This window comes from Vidua macroura, chromosome 3 (assembly GCF_024509145.1).
Source record: "Vidua macroura isolate BioBank_ID:100142 chromosome 3, ASM2450914v1, whole genome shotgun sequence".
Lineage (NCBI taxonomy): Eukaryota > Metazoa > Chordata > Aves > Passeriformes > Viduidae > Vidua > Vidua macroura.
In genome coordinates, this window is record NC_071573.1 from 33100265 (window position 1) to 33117709 (window position 17445).

Here is a 17445-nt window from a genome sequence, read left to right on the forward strand (position 1 = left end):
TTTTAATATGCAAGGTCATGCTGTTATTGCAGCATTCCTTATACCGCTGGAAATAAAAATAGTGTTTGATTGTTGTTTTCAATGGGTTACATCAGTTTTATTCCCCAGCTTGCTGAAGCTGTAAGGTGAAAATTCAGCTGCAAGGTTTCTGGGATGGTGGAGGTGGCATAATATCTGAAATTGGGGATTTTTACCACAGCAGACTATTCTTATCTTTCTCCTTCATGAAACAGTTAAAATCAACACATGAATGCCGTGTTAAAGGGGAGGTTGGGCTGTCTGCATTTCATGCTGCTGTTCTTCAGCCTCTGCAGGCTTGGGGAAGCAGCACATGTGTGGGTTTCCATCTCTTATTTGTAAACGATACAAGCCACTGGCTAGGAAGGCAAACCAATCCCCAGTAGTGTGGAGTGGCTGCGTAGTTGTGCAGCCAAGGGCTGATCATGTGGCATATTCCATGGGTCAGGAGCACAGGGCGGGGGGGCTGCAGAGGCAGCTGTGTCTGTAACTGCAGCAGTGACCAGGAGGCTGTGGAGCAGCAGCAGGGCTGGTGTGTGCCCTTCTCCAGCACAGCTTTTCCTGCTCGCATCCAGCTCCTCAGCAAAGGTTAAATAGCACCATAGGTGATGTTTGTGGAATACAGTGCTGGCTTACTACCGGCAGCAGTTTGTTCTTGCAGCAGTATTTTTGAATTTTACCAGCGCTGCATTTGCCCCTCAGTTTTTGTTCAGTCATGCTGTCACAATGTGCTCATTCATCCAGGAGCTGAAACTCATTCTAAAGAGGTGGCTGTGCATTTTGACTGGCAACTACTCTGTTACAGAAAGCGTGTGCATGTGCTTCAAAGTGTAATGGAAATGGATATCTGATAAATAAGATTTATGTGGCTTTGGCTAGTGCATAGTGTAGTCAGTGTGGCTTTTCTTAAGTGGTTTACGGCCAGAAATGAACAAATATAGGTATTTCAATTTTCTTCCATAGATATCAGTAATATCTACTACAATGGTTACCTAAGCACTTTACAAGTTGCTCCTTTAAAAGTACGTGATTTTTTTTTAAAGGAGCTGTTTTGTCTGAAATTATTAAATGCAATAATGCAGTAAATAAAGAAATAATAAGCAGTGCTTGCTTTTCCTGGTATGTGTGTTTTGTGTGGATGGCCATTCCTCTAATATTTCTGTTGTGAGGCATTTTTCAGGTGACAGTATTGGAAGTGCTAGATGGATATTAGCGTAACGTTGTGTTTTGGGTACTTGCTGTGACTCATTTTTGTGGTCCGTGGCTGTGATGTTCTGAGGAAATGTGTTTGAGCAGCCATAGATCTGGAAAATCTTTATGTGGGAGTACAGAGAATAGAGAAAATCAAATAAGCTTAATACTGGCATTAGATACCAGAGCAAACTTTCCTATCTCATTTCTGCTGAACCCTGATCCTGGTGATAAAAGGTCACGTGCATGTTACCCTCACTTCTGTGACCTCATGGTTATCTGATCCTCATTTAATCCCAATCAATAGTCAGACTATAGATGTGAAGTGTGAATTTTGCCATTCTCCAATTCTCCTTCAAACACTTGTTTCCTGCAAATGTTAGAACTTGCTCCTGTCTCTCTCCATGCTGTGGAGCAGTGAAGCTCTTCAAATCCCATGTGTGTGAGCTTTGTTCCTTGATACTTCTGTGCTCTTCCTTGCTGGAGAAGCTGCTGTCCCTTCAGCCGTCCCTGGTACCTTTGCTGCTGGGGACCCCCGGCTGCTGGCACAAGTCCCTGCAAGAGGTAGTTTGGGACCCTCTCGCTGGCTGTCCAGCCTGTGCACCCCACAAGCTGGATATTTTTGGGCTGACACTACAATTTGGTCTAGTTTCAGTTCCACTGTAGTCAGCCTTGTTCTTGTTTGCTGTGGTGCAGCTTGCTCTTGGGAGGCAGAAGGTTGCTTTTACAGCATTTCCTGGGTATTTTATGAAAACGCAGGGAGGTGCTGAAGGGAAGAGGGTGCAGCAGCCTGCTCGTGTCTTCCCCTCTGATGCAGCTGAATTTTCCTGGAACAGTGAGCGTGCTCAAGCGTGTCAAATGCGATGTGTGGTGATCCTTGGTGCCATCTTGCCCCAGCAGCTGAAGTGCTTCATGCCTTCTCATGTCTCCTTGGATTTAACCAGGGGTATCATCCCTCTGACAGAAAACTTGGCCAACACTATTATCTGTCCCTCTGTCCTCTCAGTGCCCCATCCTTATATTTGTAGACCTAGCCCCCTTTCTTCTCATGTTACTTTTTTAGAAGTATTTGCAGAGTCTTTTATGATTATTCAAGTCTGTTCCATTGTAGCAGAGATGACAAATACTTGAATTGTTCTCCTACAAGTCTTCATCAATATATTTAAGGGTTTTTTTTTTTTTCCTCAAGTGAGTCTTATGCTATTGTCTCTCTTAATTGCTGTCTTCAGGTTAAACCAATTACTTGTCAGGGCTTTCAAAAGAGGAAAGAGGCTGCCTGCATAGAGATATTTCATCAATCATGCTGCTTTTTCACCAATTCCACCTTCCTACTGGGTAACTGCCTCTATTTCAGTTGTTCTTGAGCAGAGTTCACAAAGGAGCTGTGAAACGGTTTCCAGTTGCTTGCCTGTTCTTTCTTTCATAGTAAATACAGGTTGAATCACAATCCTTCCAATGGGTAAAATATGAAAAAACAGTTTCCTTTGTGAGGACTTTTTTTAGTGTGTGGGACTCTTTTTTGTTGTTGGTTGTGTTGGGTTTTTTGTTTGGGTTTTTTTGTTGCAGTTCTCTTGAAGAGCATGCACAGTAATATTTTGCTCAGATATGTCAAAAATATGGTTGTGTAACTCCTTCCACATGTATGTCTGCCTTTTTTTTTTAACTATTTGACTAATTAACAATTTAACTAATTGAATGGTATCACAGTAGCTCTGTCTCCTGTTTTGTCTTGTGCATTGTCAGCCATTCTGGCAGCTTATGGCTGGGGAATGCCTCTGAATTGCTCCCAGGTTACCAATATGGGGCATTAGGTATTCGTTCTCTGCAGCTTCTTCCCAGTTTGCTCATCTTTTCCAGCCATTATAATTCTCTTTCCTTGTACTCATCTTCTCCCCACTCTTTCTCAATGTCACATTAGTCATTCAGCAAAAATAGCAATATTCCCCTGCAATGTGGGGAATTATTAGTTTTGTTATTGTGGATGGTTTTAATTTTGTAATTTTTGTTTTTTTAGGATTTAAGGATTTGTGAAACCATAGTGTTGACATGTAGCAGTTCTGTGCTTCAGTGTGTTACTCTTATAGCCTATCTTTTCTTCACCATTTTCATCACTTACTTTGAGATTTTTTGGTGTTAACTAGGTGTGGTTTTCTCTCTTAAGCGTCCCTTGAGACTCATAGCATCCTCCTGCAGGTTTGTCTGTATGACCTAAAATTTCTTTCTTTGGATCCAGTGTACCCATGAGACTCTCTGGATTTTCTGTAATAGAGCACAGCATTTTTTCTGCTGCATCTGCTCTGTTGTGTCTTTCAGTCTCTGAGCAGTTTCCTCAAGTCCCCATATTTCTCATGGAGACCTCTGCTCAAGCAGGCATTTCAGGCTGAAGAGAGTTTGCCCTCTGGTTTTGTGTTGGTCTCCTTGAACTCCTGATTTCCTTGCAGTGCCATATTTCTGACATCATACTTGCCCCTGGGTTCAGTTGCTCTGCTTTGATGGCTTATGTTTGAATTAATAATTACCATGGCATTGCTAATTGCTACTGCTTTACAATACTTTTTACCTGGGAGCTGTATGAATTGCCTCTGCTTGTTTGAGTATACCTAAACTTCCCTTGGGTTTGGTAACTCCTGGGACCAACAAGGCTTCCTAGTCATCTCTGGAGTGAAGGTGCCTGTGGAGATCAGGGTCTTCACAGCATTGTCACGTTCTCTTCTGTCCTTTCTCGCATGTGGTTGCTGAGCCAAAAGTCAAGTTCTCTGCAGATGCAGTCACAGGTCACTGCAGTGAATCTGTAGTTTTCTCCAGGATGCAATGTAGATGCATTTCTTTTTGGTGAAACAACATTGTGGTGTTTTTATTAAAACTAATGATGGTGACATCATTTCCTCTCCAGAATGCCCTTTTTGCTGTATGTTCAAGAGTCCTGGTGTACCCTGGCAGGACTTCTGCTGTATTTGAAGAGCACTGCCTGCTGAGATTGGGCTTCTTTGAAAGGAGCAGTGGTGCCTGCTTAGGAGGCTGCAGCCAAGTTACTTTAACCTCCTAGGCCTGAAGGGCAGGTCAGATTATTTTGGTAATCATGTCAGGATGTGAAATTAGTGAACAGGCTTCTACAGCAATTTTCCTCTAAAACCTGGGGTTTTGTAAGCTCAGTGGGTAGCTGTGCTGTGTCCTGTTGTTGGAGCTCCAGCAGTGGCCAGCTTCTGACATTGGGAGCGAGTGACTGCAAGCAAGGGAAGTTTACTAAGGGTGTAATGTGAGAGCACTATGTTAATGTGGCCGTGACTGAATCAGTACCACAAGAAGATTAAAAGAAAGTGCTTCAGCTGTATTAAAACGGTAACAGGAGACCTAGGAGACTTTAAAGCCATTAGCCTAAGGTGGAGTCTGTGCAATTTAAATTGCAAGAGTTAATTTGAAATTCAGTGGAAGAAGATTTAACAGCTAAATATATATACTAATGAAAGTAGATTTGTCCTGTGGAAGGACACTGTAAAATGTGACAGGTTTGTCAAGATTACAGCCTGGTTGATCAAAGTATCAGCAGTAAAATTGTTTCTCCAAAGCACTTCACTTTGTACTGTAGTTTTATTGACATTGCTTGCACTGCTAATGGAAAGCATGATATCTCTATTGAAAATTGGCTCAATGGAGAGAGAAACAAGTGGGAAATTAGAGTGGGATTGATGCTTGGGTTCAGAGGTGTGTAATTTTGTATATCAATCATCCCAAGGATGAGTTGGTTATCAGTTACTATTGATAAACATGGGAGGAGGAGAGGATTGATAAAGGTTGATGGATAGGGAAGTCAGCAGTTCAAAGCAGATGGCCAAATAGTGAAAAGGTCACCAGGACACAAGTAAAGCAGGCAGGATGGTGTGTGAGAGAGGGTAGGGGTTGTAACAGGGATAGGAATGGTGACAGAGTGTGAAGCTGTTCCAGGTAAGTCACCTCTGTAAGCTGTCATGTGTCCCTGAATATCCCTTATCCAGGCAGCTCTAGGCTGTGGACTTTTGCCTTGCTGGCACACATCTCTTCCCTTCTCTTTCTCTCTCTCTAAGCAGCTGGTGAAACTAGTGCAACACTTGGCTTCAGAAATCTGCCTCTTTCTTATTGAAGGCAATTCAAACTTTAAAGCAGAATTTCCTAATTTTAGACTCTATCCAAGTGCCTTGATCATTCACTGAGCTAACAGGAACTATAACTATTTACTTTCCAAATCAAAGTGTTTATTTAACCCAGATTTATGTCAAGATTGTAACTCTTACTGAGAAATAGAGCAATAGAAAAGACTGTTAGACTAGAAGATTAACTTCTAAAACACAAACACTTGAAAACATTTGAGATAAGTCCCATGGCTGCCCTTGTTCAAAACTATCTGTCCAATTTGTACCCACTTAAAATGGTTGCTAATTCCTCTTGAAAAAGAGATTAGTGTTGAGTAATAAGGGCCAAAAGGTCATGTGAAGCCTCATCTCCCTTTTTACTTAAATTGTGCAGAATAAAGGATTTCATGTGGCATAGCTGAAGAAATGAATAAACTGAAGAATACGTGAATAACTGAAGAAACCCTTTTGGAAGGGTACTCTTCAGTGGCATTGTGCAAGCTCAGAGCAGAGAACAGAAAATGCATTTAGCCTATCCAGAGCCTGGTTTCCCTTCCCCTGGCAGTAAAGCTTCCCCTGGGGTGACTATTCTGAGACAGAGGAGCCTACCCTAATGAGGATGATGTAAACTGGAAATTTGGAGTCAGGGCTTCCAGGCTGCAGCATCCTTGCTTGTGGAGCAAAGTGTGTTCAAGGTGTTTAAGAACTGAATAGATGTTAAGATTTCTTACAATGCTCAGGAAGGGAAGTCTGGCACTCTTTTCTCCCTTAAAGCAGTCCTGTTTCACTTTTTGTAAAGTTTTGATTAGTTTCAGAGCAGCTTCAGGAAGCAGGAGTAAAGCTGACAATACAAGTTTTATACTGCTGAATGTGAAAACTGTGAATTGCACACAGTCATTGGAAATAGCCCATTCTCTTGTTCTTGCAAATCCAGCAGAAATGCAGTGACTGACCTTTGCTTTCAGTTTCTGATAGCCTTGTGCTGTCTCTTATAAAGTGTTATTTTCCCCTTTCACTACCAGAGAAGGGACCGCATTTTGTTTTAAACTTTGGCAGGCTGATGTACAAGTGCTGCTTAGCACAGTTGGTCAGAGCATGTTGCTAATGACAATAAGGTTGTGGGTTCAGTGCCTGTATGGGCCATTTGCTCAGGAGTTGGACTCAATGGTCCTTGTGGGTCCCTTCCAACTCAGAATATTCTATGGATCTGTTTCATTTTCCTGCAGTTAAGTAAAAACTCCAACACCTGCTTTTCACCTTGGAGTTTGTGTTTTCTGGGTTGGCTCTTCAAGGTTTTGTAGTGTTAGCAATGGCTTTGGTTTTAATTGTCCTTAATTTTTTTAAGCCTTTGTCATTTTGGAGTTCTTTCCTTCACAAGGCAATAGCTAGAGCTGGAATCCCCGAATAAAGCACAGGTGAACACAGAAACAGATTAATCTGCCTGGCTGTATGCAAAATGACCCCCTGTTCAAAGTATGTCAGGGTCAACAGCAGTTCTGTATCTGCTCATACATCTGTTCTTTAACTATGGCTGTTGTTTTATGGCCATGCATGTTTGTTAAGCCTCCCTTTTTAAACGGGTCACAATTACAGAGGACACAGTGACTGCCAGCTGAATGTAACTGTGCTGGGCTGACAGTCAGCATATGTAATGTTTTGGCATTATTTAATGTTCTTGTTTGCTTGTATGCTTCCAACGGGGAACAGTTGGTCTATTGTAATCAAAATGTATTGCTAACGATGTGTTCTGAATCTGAAAGGTGGCAGTATCACTGCTAACACAAAACCATTCTTTTTCTTCAGGCTTCTGAGAAGGAATGGCTTCTGATCTCTGCCAGCAAAAGTAGAGCTTTTTCACTGAAAGTATAAGATGACCATTTTCATGTATTTGGAAGGAAAAATGTCTTTTGCTCAGGTGATTTAGACGAAAGCCAGAGCCACAGAGCCTGCTACTAGTGGTAATTCTCAGGCTGTGTGGCTGCCTCACAAGAACTGCTATGTGAAAAGATGATTTCATGCTTACAGAGTTGTGCTGCTTAGAAATACAGATCTGTTCCCTCACATGTATCCACAAGAACAAAGAGTGAATTTGGATTCTTGTTCTTGCTGCAAGGTTAACACATGCATGCGGGTCTGTTGGGTTTACGGCACGTTAAGAAGTGGTAATTGGTGGTGGGGGAATTGGCTTGGCTGTACTGTGTGCTGCCTCAATTATGGTATGCATTCAGCAGGCAAGTGGCTTTAAATGCAGGTTAGGAGCTGTGGTGGCGCATCGTGTGTCTGAACTAGTTCTGCTCTTGAACCTCTGTTTGTGCACCTTCATACTCCTCCCCATGAAGGTGAGTGTGGTTGGGAGAAATGAGAATTTCCTGCTTCAAGAAAAACCAGACTCAGCTGGTCTTAAGCTTCTGTTTGCACTTCCAGTGCTGTTTCAGTCTTTTGGCGTTAATGTTCTGCTTTTTCCTCTTTCATTAGCAGACAGCTAATGTGTTCCCCGGCTCACAGAGTAGTGAGAGTTCTGTGCCTTTAATATAAACCAGCTGTCAGCTGTGAAATGAGTAAAAAACTTAAGAATTCGGTAAACACTCTGGAGGGAGTGTACTTGCCACCACAGTTGTATCTCAATGCCAAGCTTGACTAAAATCTAATGTGGGTGACTTCAGATTTGATTAGTGTCAGCAGCATTGCTGGTGAACTCTAGAGAAAGTGTGTTCTTAGAATTTAAACAAGGGCTCGTACCAGAAAGGTTTGGGCACAAACTAAGAGGGTGTTGCAGAAGATGCATTCAGGAAAAGTCAACAACCTTAAAACCCTAATCCCCAAGCCTACTCTTCTGTCCCAAAAGTCAATTGTTCAATTGCTGAGCGTTTAATTATTCGTTGTTTGCTACATACTTAAAATGACAGCAGCATCTGCCCCTTCCTTTTTAAAATGTAGCTTTCAGGTTAATCTTGCCACACGCAGTTCACACTAATGCTAATAACCAGTGTACCCAAACACTGAGAAATAACATAGTTGCTGATTAGGCCATGCTGTCAGCATACATTTTATATAAATTGGTGCTGTGTTGCCAAATGTTCAGCCCATTCTTGTCTCCTGTGAAACATGTAGATTTCATGCAATTGGAATGTTAAGTTATCAAGACTGATGTTCCAAGCTCCTTTCTTCAAAGGATGTGCCAATGCATAGTGATTTAATCAGACAAGCTGTGTTATTGCTGCATTTAGGGTAGTCAGCTTAGACAGTGGTTGTGAAGAGGAGAGCCTAAGCCATGGCATTGGGAAGGGATGGGGTGGTGATGGGGGGAAAGTCAGATGATCCATGTCCCTGTTCTGTTAAATGCTTGTGAGAGCCTCTCTCTCCCTTGCTTAATTTGTTCTGCTTTTTGCAAATGTGTTCCATGGACAAAGACCCATACATTACCTGCAAGCTGCTCTGTTATTTCTGCTCATTAATGCTGTACACTGACTTGCCTTTCCCTCCCTTCATGGGCTTGTTTTTGTTTTTTCCTGCAGCGCTTTGAGTCCTGGCATAACCTTTGCTGGCATTTCAGTGCTATCGACCTGATCAGTAGTGCTTTCCTCTTACCCTGAGTGCTGATGCACATTTCCCCCATGTGATGCATAAGGATCTCGATTATTTCAGGTCCTACCCATGATCTTTCCTTCTTCTCCAAGCTGAAATGTGTTTATGAGGGTCTCAATAGCTGGAGCTTGATGGCCCCTCCTGAAAAACTCAATTAATTGAGTTTACTTTGCAGTTAAAACTCTTGGAGGGACAGAGCTAAATTTTGACTGGCTAGATGGCTTCCTTCTTGCTGTTTACTGTTTTAAGTTAATGCTTAATCACTTGATATTAATCGGAAGGAGGCACAGAAGCAGTCTGTCAGAGTCTGGGCTGTAAGAGGGGAATGAGGTAGTGAAGTGGGGGACTGTGGAGGAATTTAGGAGCTTGAAGGTTCAAACCTCACCTGCATTCAGGTAGGTGGAACAACACTGAAGCTCTTACCCCAGCCAAAAGGAGATGCTTTGTAGGCTTTGTGGGAATAGATAGTTTGCAATAAAGGGAGGGAAAGGAATGTGTCCAAGGCAGCAGTTGTACAATCTCTGTAAGCTGATGCCGTGGCCAAAATAAAAAGGTCCTGGGGGCTCCTTCTTTGGAACCTTCTTAGGTGTTTCTACCACAGCTACTAAACCATCTCCACAAACTCACCTATTTGAAAAGCTAATTTAATGTGTATTTCCATGTAACTGTTACAATGCAGGTACAGGGTTGTTTTTGTGGCCCCACCTAACCAGTGCTAGCTTCCGGCTGCATAGGTGTGGGAGTGAGTGGAAGGTGGGATAAACTGCACAGTTTACTCATGGAGAGCTTGTCAAATGAACTGAGATAGCTTCTCTGACTGCAAGTGATGTGGGGGGATTTTTAAAGATGATAGAAGTCCAGAGGGCCTAACTGAAAGCAGCATCAGTAGTCATTTGATTGATGTTAGATGGGGCGTTTTTAATGGAATATAAGGGGTGAGGTGCTAAAAGTGCTGGTTAACATACAGACCAAGTATTGTGGTTCTATTTGCTGACATGCAGCACTTCTCTGGAGCTGTGTATGAAGCTTTCATGGTCTGTCTGTGATACTGCTATAAACAGAGAAATAAATTAGTGCCTATGATAGCTTTCTGCTGTGCTTTAAACATACAAAATCCTAATCAGAAAAAAAAAAAAAAAATCTGTAGCAGTAGCAAAGAAGAATAAATTTCAGTAGCCAGCAGTGTTTTTTGTTTTTAGAACTGTTTGTTAGCATTTGGCAGGAAATTCAAAGTTTTATGGGTGTATTGACATCTTGTAATTTCTGGGTTTTGAATTTTTTCCTCTGTTGGGACACCTTCACTTTCCATCACTGATGGTAGTGTGTCTGTTTAAAAAATAAGCTGTCACAATATTCTGAGAAACCTGAAGGTAGAGCTTGCATGTTTAAAAAGATTCTCAAAAAGCTCAGCTTGCTTTTCTTTTGTCTTTTTCGTTATTTTTTAATGAAACCCCATAGGCTTTAAATTTGTTACCTTTCCCCCACCTTATTAAGCCCATTATTCCTGTTAATTTGTCTTTTAATTTAAAGAGAAATAGCATAACACCCCAAATCTTTGCTTCTGGGTACAGTCAGACTATGGAGTGCTGTAGCTTTTCTGGGGCTGGGTCTCTGCTAATGGAGGCTTGAATACCTTGCTTCATCCTAGTTTTTATGGTAAATATTTAAGAAGGTTTGCTTAGTTTTTTATTCATCTCTCTCTCTCTCACTTTTCCATTGATGCAAATAGGAACATTTAGTAGCTTTAGCCAGAGTTTGAGATTTGGCTAGGCATTTCTGTTTCTGCTTTGTGGGCAAATTATTCAACTTTCTATGTATTCTGGTAGCCTTTTTTTTCTGTGAAAAATCACTGTTCAGTGAGCATGCAGTTAGTCTGATTTGTTGCATGAACCTGGCAAACTTTAGCCCATTCAGCTCAGCTCTGGGTCAGCAGAGAGAGTTTGTGAAGTGTGGGCTGTCACAGTTTGCCAAGTGTTTGTGGCAGGAATTAAGCAGACAGCTGTGTAAGGTAGTGTGACTTTTCTAGGATGAGGAGAAGGGATTGGGTGACTCCTTGGGATCTCCTGTAGCCTCTTTGCTGTTCATGTATCTGTGGCAAGACTAAAACAGTCCCTGATTTAAAATGCTTATTTTAAGTGATGAACATTTTGGATGCTACAGTGATGACAGCAGTAGGATCAGATATAAACTTGCCTCTTGCATCTTCTGTACCTTTGATGGCATAGAATAATAGTATACCTTGTATTAATTGACTGATAATTCCACACAACAGATCCAACAGCTCTTAATGCTTGGGTTTACATGCAGATGGATTTGTACTTTAATTATAGAAGCTGTCAAAGAACAAATAAGGTACCCAGACTTTCCTACCTCATCTCAATAGCTGGAAAATCAGATTGTCTTCTGAAACATCAAAAAGCAAATTATGTCTTTCGCAGACATGGCATGTGTCAGTAACAATTAATTCCACTGCTGGATGCCTGAAAAATTGCTGAGTCCTTTATCCTTATAAAACCATGTTCTGCATGGCTATATGCAATAGAGTACCTTCATTATTTTGAATAAGAGATACTTGTGTTTTGGCCCCAGCTGTCAACTCAGCACCACACAGCTGCTTGGAATAATCACATTTTAAGACTAGTAGTTGTCTTCCTAAGCAATCCAGTGATTATTTAGGAAAACAAGCAGCATCACTTTGTATATCTGTCCTTTCCTACTTCTTTCCCCAGCTGTGTATGCTGATCCATGATGCCATATGGTCTGGAATATCCCTTTGGTCAGTTGGGGTCAGCTGTTCCAGCTATGTCCCCTCCCATCTTCTTGTGCACCCCAGCTTCCTTTCTGCTGGGGTAGTGCTATACTGCAGTTTAGTTTTTGAAAGGAAGAATAGAATATTTCTTCAGAAAGAGCAAAGGTTCAAGATTTTAAGGAACTTCTTGTAAGAGATGGCAAAGGAATCTAGTAGAGCTAATTTTCTTTTTATTTTCCAGATCTTTCCAAGAGCAAAAGTTTTCAGGAACTGGTTAAAACTAAAATTCTCTAAGAACGCAGTTTACCATGAAGTTTTTGTACGTGATATTTTAGTTGTTTTATGAAACAAGTTGGGGTGAGGGGGAAAGGAGCAATGCCTTTATGTTTGTGTCATTGAGCTGCACATAAAGCAGCTTTTGCAGCAAACCTGTAGAGTTAAGAACTCATATTAATCTTGTAGTGGAAAATTACATTGTTGAGTGTTGCTGCTCGAGCTGTCCAAAAGCTGCTGGTACCAAGTCCAGATGGAGAGGGGAGACACCGCCTGTGAACTCAAATTCAGGAGCTGAGAGGCTGTCTCTGTGTGCAGATGAAAGACTGATAGGTTTCTTCCTTTTCTTTTTTAACTTTTTGACAAGGAACAAGTGAAATAAAATGAAGCTTAATTGGATTATGTGGCTCAGGTGGTGGAGGAAAAGGAGACTGGTTGATCTTTCAGGACCTGCAAGGAGTCCTGTACAACACCACTGTCCAGGCTTTCTGCAGAAAAGGAAGATGAGTGCTCTTAATAATCCTACCTGGGCTAGAAACCATCTCTTGTTCAAAACAAGGCTAGCAAAGAAAGCTGAAGGCTTGCCAGGGACCTGATGCGTGGACTGTCCTGCCTTTTGCATGGCTGCTGTATTGCTTCTTTGTGCCCCTGTATGCCTTGGGACTCCATTGCAGTTTCCAAGTTTAGAATAGGTTGTTTTGGATACAACTCTGTTTACCCCCAAAAAATCTTCCCAGTCCTTTAAATTTCCTTTGGCCCTCTTTTTTTTTTTTTTTTTTTTTGAATCTTTTGTTCATGTCTTTATCTACCTCCTGCTTTTATGTTCTTGATCCCTGTCTGAGGGAACAAATCTATTGATTTTTTTAAAAAATTATGTTTTTGTGTTAGGAAAGTGGGGGGATATGTTCTTGTTATGCCATATATTTTTTTTTTTCCCTCTACCACCCATAAAGTCACTTCTGTCACCTTGGTGATCAGGAGGTACCTTGCGTGATCAAGGTCTTGGCTTTCCACATCCTGTGCTCTGAGTTCCTTCTGGGAGAGCTCTGCTGGGTTGCAGTTAGGAGAGCTGGGGACACGAGGGACTCCAGAGCAAGCCAGAGTGACAGCTCTGAAAAACAGAGCCTCATGCTCTGGTGTCTGCAGGCGTCTCACCCTTGCCCCAGGCAGATCACAAAGGGCACACGGGCTGTGGGTGCATTTGTCTATAGATCCTTTAGGGACTGCAAGCACAGCCTGTGTGTGTTTCTGATAAATGTTGTCCTTGCTCTGCTGCAGCTCTGACGGGATCAGTTTTAGTCTCTTGTTTCACCCTTGGCCTGCCCTTTCACCCTGCTAGAACATCCGATCAGGAGATGCTAATGGAAAACACTCTTGGTGTAGAAATGATTCAGATGATCTGCAGGAGAAATTATTTTAATCTAAATCGGGATGCAAGAGCATGCCACAGGATTGTGGTGATTGGACGTTGTTCATGAAACCTCCCAAGTTTGCTGGAGAGGTGGGGGCTGCACTCACAGGAGAAGCTGTCACAAGAGGACCCCCAGCTCCTCCTTGCCAGCCAGATACTCACACTGTGCTCGAATGCAAAATGTTCTTGTTCTGGGTGAATGTGGGACCTTCATCCAGGTGTAAGTTATGAGGAAAACCTTCTGCTTTTGATGTCACACTTCCAGGAAACACTTCTTCTGTCAGACTTAAATATGTCTGGAGAGGGAATGTACTTTTCCATGTTCACTTCAGGAAAGAGCATGAAGCAAAAACTACTTAGTGTTTTGCCTGTATTTGGACAGAACCCAGTTGCTGGGAAAAAGCCTTTGGTAAATGCAGGGGGGAAAATGTGATGTTGGGGATTTTGTTTTATTTTGGGCTGACTTGGGATTGAGTGTTCTGTGTTGTGTGAGATGTTTTGTTGTTTTGGGGTTTTTTTAGACATTGCTTTTATTGCTCCAGGAAATTGATTTCTGATATTCTTAAATATCTTCAGTTTGCAGCTGCTTATTTTCTACATCACTTGTATTTCCCAACTAAGACCTGCTGAGTTTTCTGGTGAAAAGGTGGTGACGAGTATGTTGCTTTCACCTGAGCACACCAAAATTTCCTTTTGCAGGGCATATATTTCCTGAAATAGCTTTTCTACCAAGCAATAGGAGTTTAATTTAGCAAAATTGCTCACTGAAGATTTACCTGATAATTTCATAATGTCTGTACTTCAGCGTATATTCTTTGATTTATCAGGAGAAAAACTGTCTGGTGGATAGAAGCTTTGCCCTGGTTACATTGTAAGTAGACATCTCCCTGGAGATGAGGTGTAAATGTCATGTTGCTGATTAGCATCTGATATGGGGCATGGGAGCAAAGAAAGGGATGCCTCAGTTTAGTCTCCAAAAAGGAGAAACTGGAATAATTCCTGAGCTCTGACAGCATCACTTGGACAATGTCCTTCTCAGTGTTTTCTGTTCCTGGTTCCAGCTTGTGGCTGGGCTATGAGAAGTGCTTTGCCACCCAGATCTCCAAAGAGCCCCTGTTTTGATGTGCTCTGGTTGTGCCTGGAGGAGTTAAGACATGGCTCTATTGTCTTCCTAAGTAAGTGGGGATTTTATTCTGTAGGAGTAAACTCCTGGCATATGCAAAATTCCCCTGGGAGAGCTCTTGTTGGCTGCAGCAGGATCAAGGCCCCAGGCAGGAAAACTTGCTGGGAAGCCCCATCCTACCTGGCTGCTCACCTGTACTCTGGTTTTACTGGGAAGGTGGTGAGGATAGAGTGTCTTGGTTTAAGACAATTGAAGGCATGGACACTCCAAAATGAGTTACCTCCCCTTTTAGCTTTAACCCCTCCCTTCTTGCCAATAAGAAGAGATGAATGAGAGTAGATATAAGTGAAAAAATAACTAGACAAAGTATTTTAACAAAACCACTCACTTTTCTCATTGAAGAGAGCTAAGTTACATTTCAATTGCTCAGCAGCTAAATGTCAGCTATCCTTTAGTGATCTCCCTTTGTCTTCCACAAATCCAGTCCAGCTATGAAAATAGGTGCTAGGTGGTGATGCAGGGGTGGCTGTGTGAAGCTGGGTTTAATCTGAGAGTAAGGAGCAATGATCAGCTCAGTGATTAGCCCAAACAAAATGTTGTGTGGGTTTTTTTTCCCAAAGTTGTGGTCATAGGTGGGTTGGTCTGAGGCTTTGGTACTCACTAATGTTCTTCTGAAGCCTCTGTTTTTTATAATTTCCTCTACTAGTTCTTGGCTGTTTCTGCTTTTCTTACTTTAGGAAACTGGGCTTGAGGTGTGGAAATGTCACTGGAAGCCTTGGAGTTCTTTACCTCTTCATTGTCAAATTTGCTGTGGGAGGTATAAAAATCTGTTGAACCTTTCAACGTGGGCTTGTTGCAGCCACAGCTGGGTGACAGTGTCTTAATAATAAATTTTTCCCCTTCTTGGAAAATGGCAGTTACTTTAGCCTGTGAAAAAAAAGGGCTTTAATTTTGATAGTGTTTCTGAAGTCCAAAATGTGGTTCCAGGGTGAGAGGAGGCAGACAGGCACTTGTAGGCATGTAGTAGTGTGGTGAAAGCAGGTTTTGGATGAATGAGAGGATATCCTCTTTACTGTGAGCACCTTAGCAATCATGCCAAAAACTTCAGGGGAGTGGGCGAGATTGGAATCTCTCTTTTTTTGCTGTGCTGAAAAAGTGTTCCTGCGAATCTTGGCTTTTGGACCACAAAAGCTATTTGGATTTTGAAAATTTTGGTGCATGATTAAGCTATTTCCATCCCAGTTCTGTATGTGCACTCATTTTTCTTGTACAAATGTGTAAAAAACAGGTCTTTAGGCGCTCTATTCGACAATTTCAACTAGCTGACAATGGCTAAACCCTCTTAGCTCTAGTCTAGAGCAAGTTTAGTGTGTCAGCTCCAAGAATTGCCAAATGGGAGATTAATAATTTCATGCCTTTTGGAAAAATTGTTCTCTGATTTCAGCTGCCTGCAGTTCCCAACACTGAGAACTCTTTGCTCACTGGCATAGAACATGATTCTTGCTCAAGACTGTCTGCTGAAAAGGAACAGAAATTGTCGCCTGGAGGCTTCCCATGGATTTTAGTTCTTGATTGCAGGGCTGGTTGAGAAACCTCAGTGCACATGAAATGTTGGTCAACTAAATCATTACAACTACACCTTTATGTAAACATATGTGCATATATAGACACATGTATGAGTGTGTATTTGGTAGTTACTCTGATACAATAAAGGGAATTTTGAGATACATCGCTTAACTACCTGCTGTGTATTACTTTTTTTGCTTGGTTTTTTTTTTTTTTATGAAATTTATTGTATTTTATAACTTAGAAAGACTTGCTTTTCAGGGCATTGAGAGGTAATCCTTTTAGCTGGACAAGGCAGAATGTCTGCTCCAGTCTGTACATGAGATCTTGTGTAACTTTATCAGTCTCATTACACGTAGTTCCTCAAAATATGTGAAAATCTAACTGAACCAAATCTGATAGTGATCTAAATGGGAAGTATGGTTGGGCTACTTTTTGGAGATGAGCATGTGATATGCATTCTAGAGATTCTGAAATCTGTTAAGTTAGCAGGAATAAAAAGCTCTTGTTACAGAGTCTTTTAAAATGTAATCAGTAGAGAGTTTCTATTCCCTTTTTCTAAGCTGTATGTCATCAGCTGGTGTTTTGGTTAGTTCTGCTTCTCTTAAACAACTGAGGCTACACAAACTGTTTGAAATTAGGTTTTGTTTAAAGTGTAAATGACCAGATTTTCAAAACCACCAAGCATGAAGATCATTGTGAAAATTGCTCCATAAAAATTCTGCTGTATTCAGCTCTGTATTTCTATTTTTTTTTCTTTTATACAGGCGATACGGATTATGGTTTCGATTGAGGAAGTTAATACTCTGGTTGCTGGGAATGTACATAGCCATCCCATTTCTAGTAAAACTTTGCCCTGCTATTCAGGCAAAGCTGGTCTTCCTAAACTTTGGTAAGTGACTCGGTGGGTGAGGGGACAAGGGGAGGGGTGTCTTCAGTTTGTTTGCCTTCACTTTCACCCTGCATGTGAACAGCTTGTGAAGGACGTGAACTTTCACAGGTTGTAAACTGCCCCAGACTGTGGTTTGGAAAGCATTCTGTGTGGCCCTGGTGGTTGCTGTAGCATGTCTTTATATAAATAGAGTGACCAAACTGAAGCCAATTTTCAGCCAGAAGAGTTTTCATTCAGGAAAACTGTGCAATATGTCAGGTGTGTTTTTCTGAGGAGTTCCACACAGTTGCATGAATAGGCAGCAAGCAAGTGAAATTAAACCCAGCAATCTAAATTTGCATTTAAACCTCACTTGCATTTATAATGAAATTTTGAAAAATATCTTCCTGTCTGTCGAAGCTAGAAGGACCAACTATGGATACATTGTTTTTTACATAACTTGTCTAATTTTGATTGCATGCTTTACATGTTCTCACACCTTGGATCATGGTTGCTGTGAAGTGTGCACATGTGCAGGGCAGCTCTTGTGCT

The 17445-nt window shown here is 41.6% G+C and overlaps 1 protein-coding gene across 2 annotated transcripts in view; it reads left to right on the plus strand.

Annotated features, from left to right (window-relative positions):
• The window catches only part of ABHD12 (abhydrolase domain containing 12, lysophospholipase), a 36630-nt gene that overhangs the window by 2503 nt on the left and 16682 nt on the right, over positions 1–17445 (plus strand). For both annotated transcript variants that reach the window (XM_053973106.1, XM_053973107.1), the window contains exon 2: positions 16790–16914. In XM_053973106.1, the coding sequence (XP_053829081.1) occupies positions 16790–16914 (125 nt within the window). The remainder of the gene's footprint in view (positions 1–16789; positions 16915–17445) is intronic.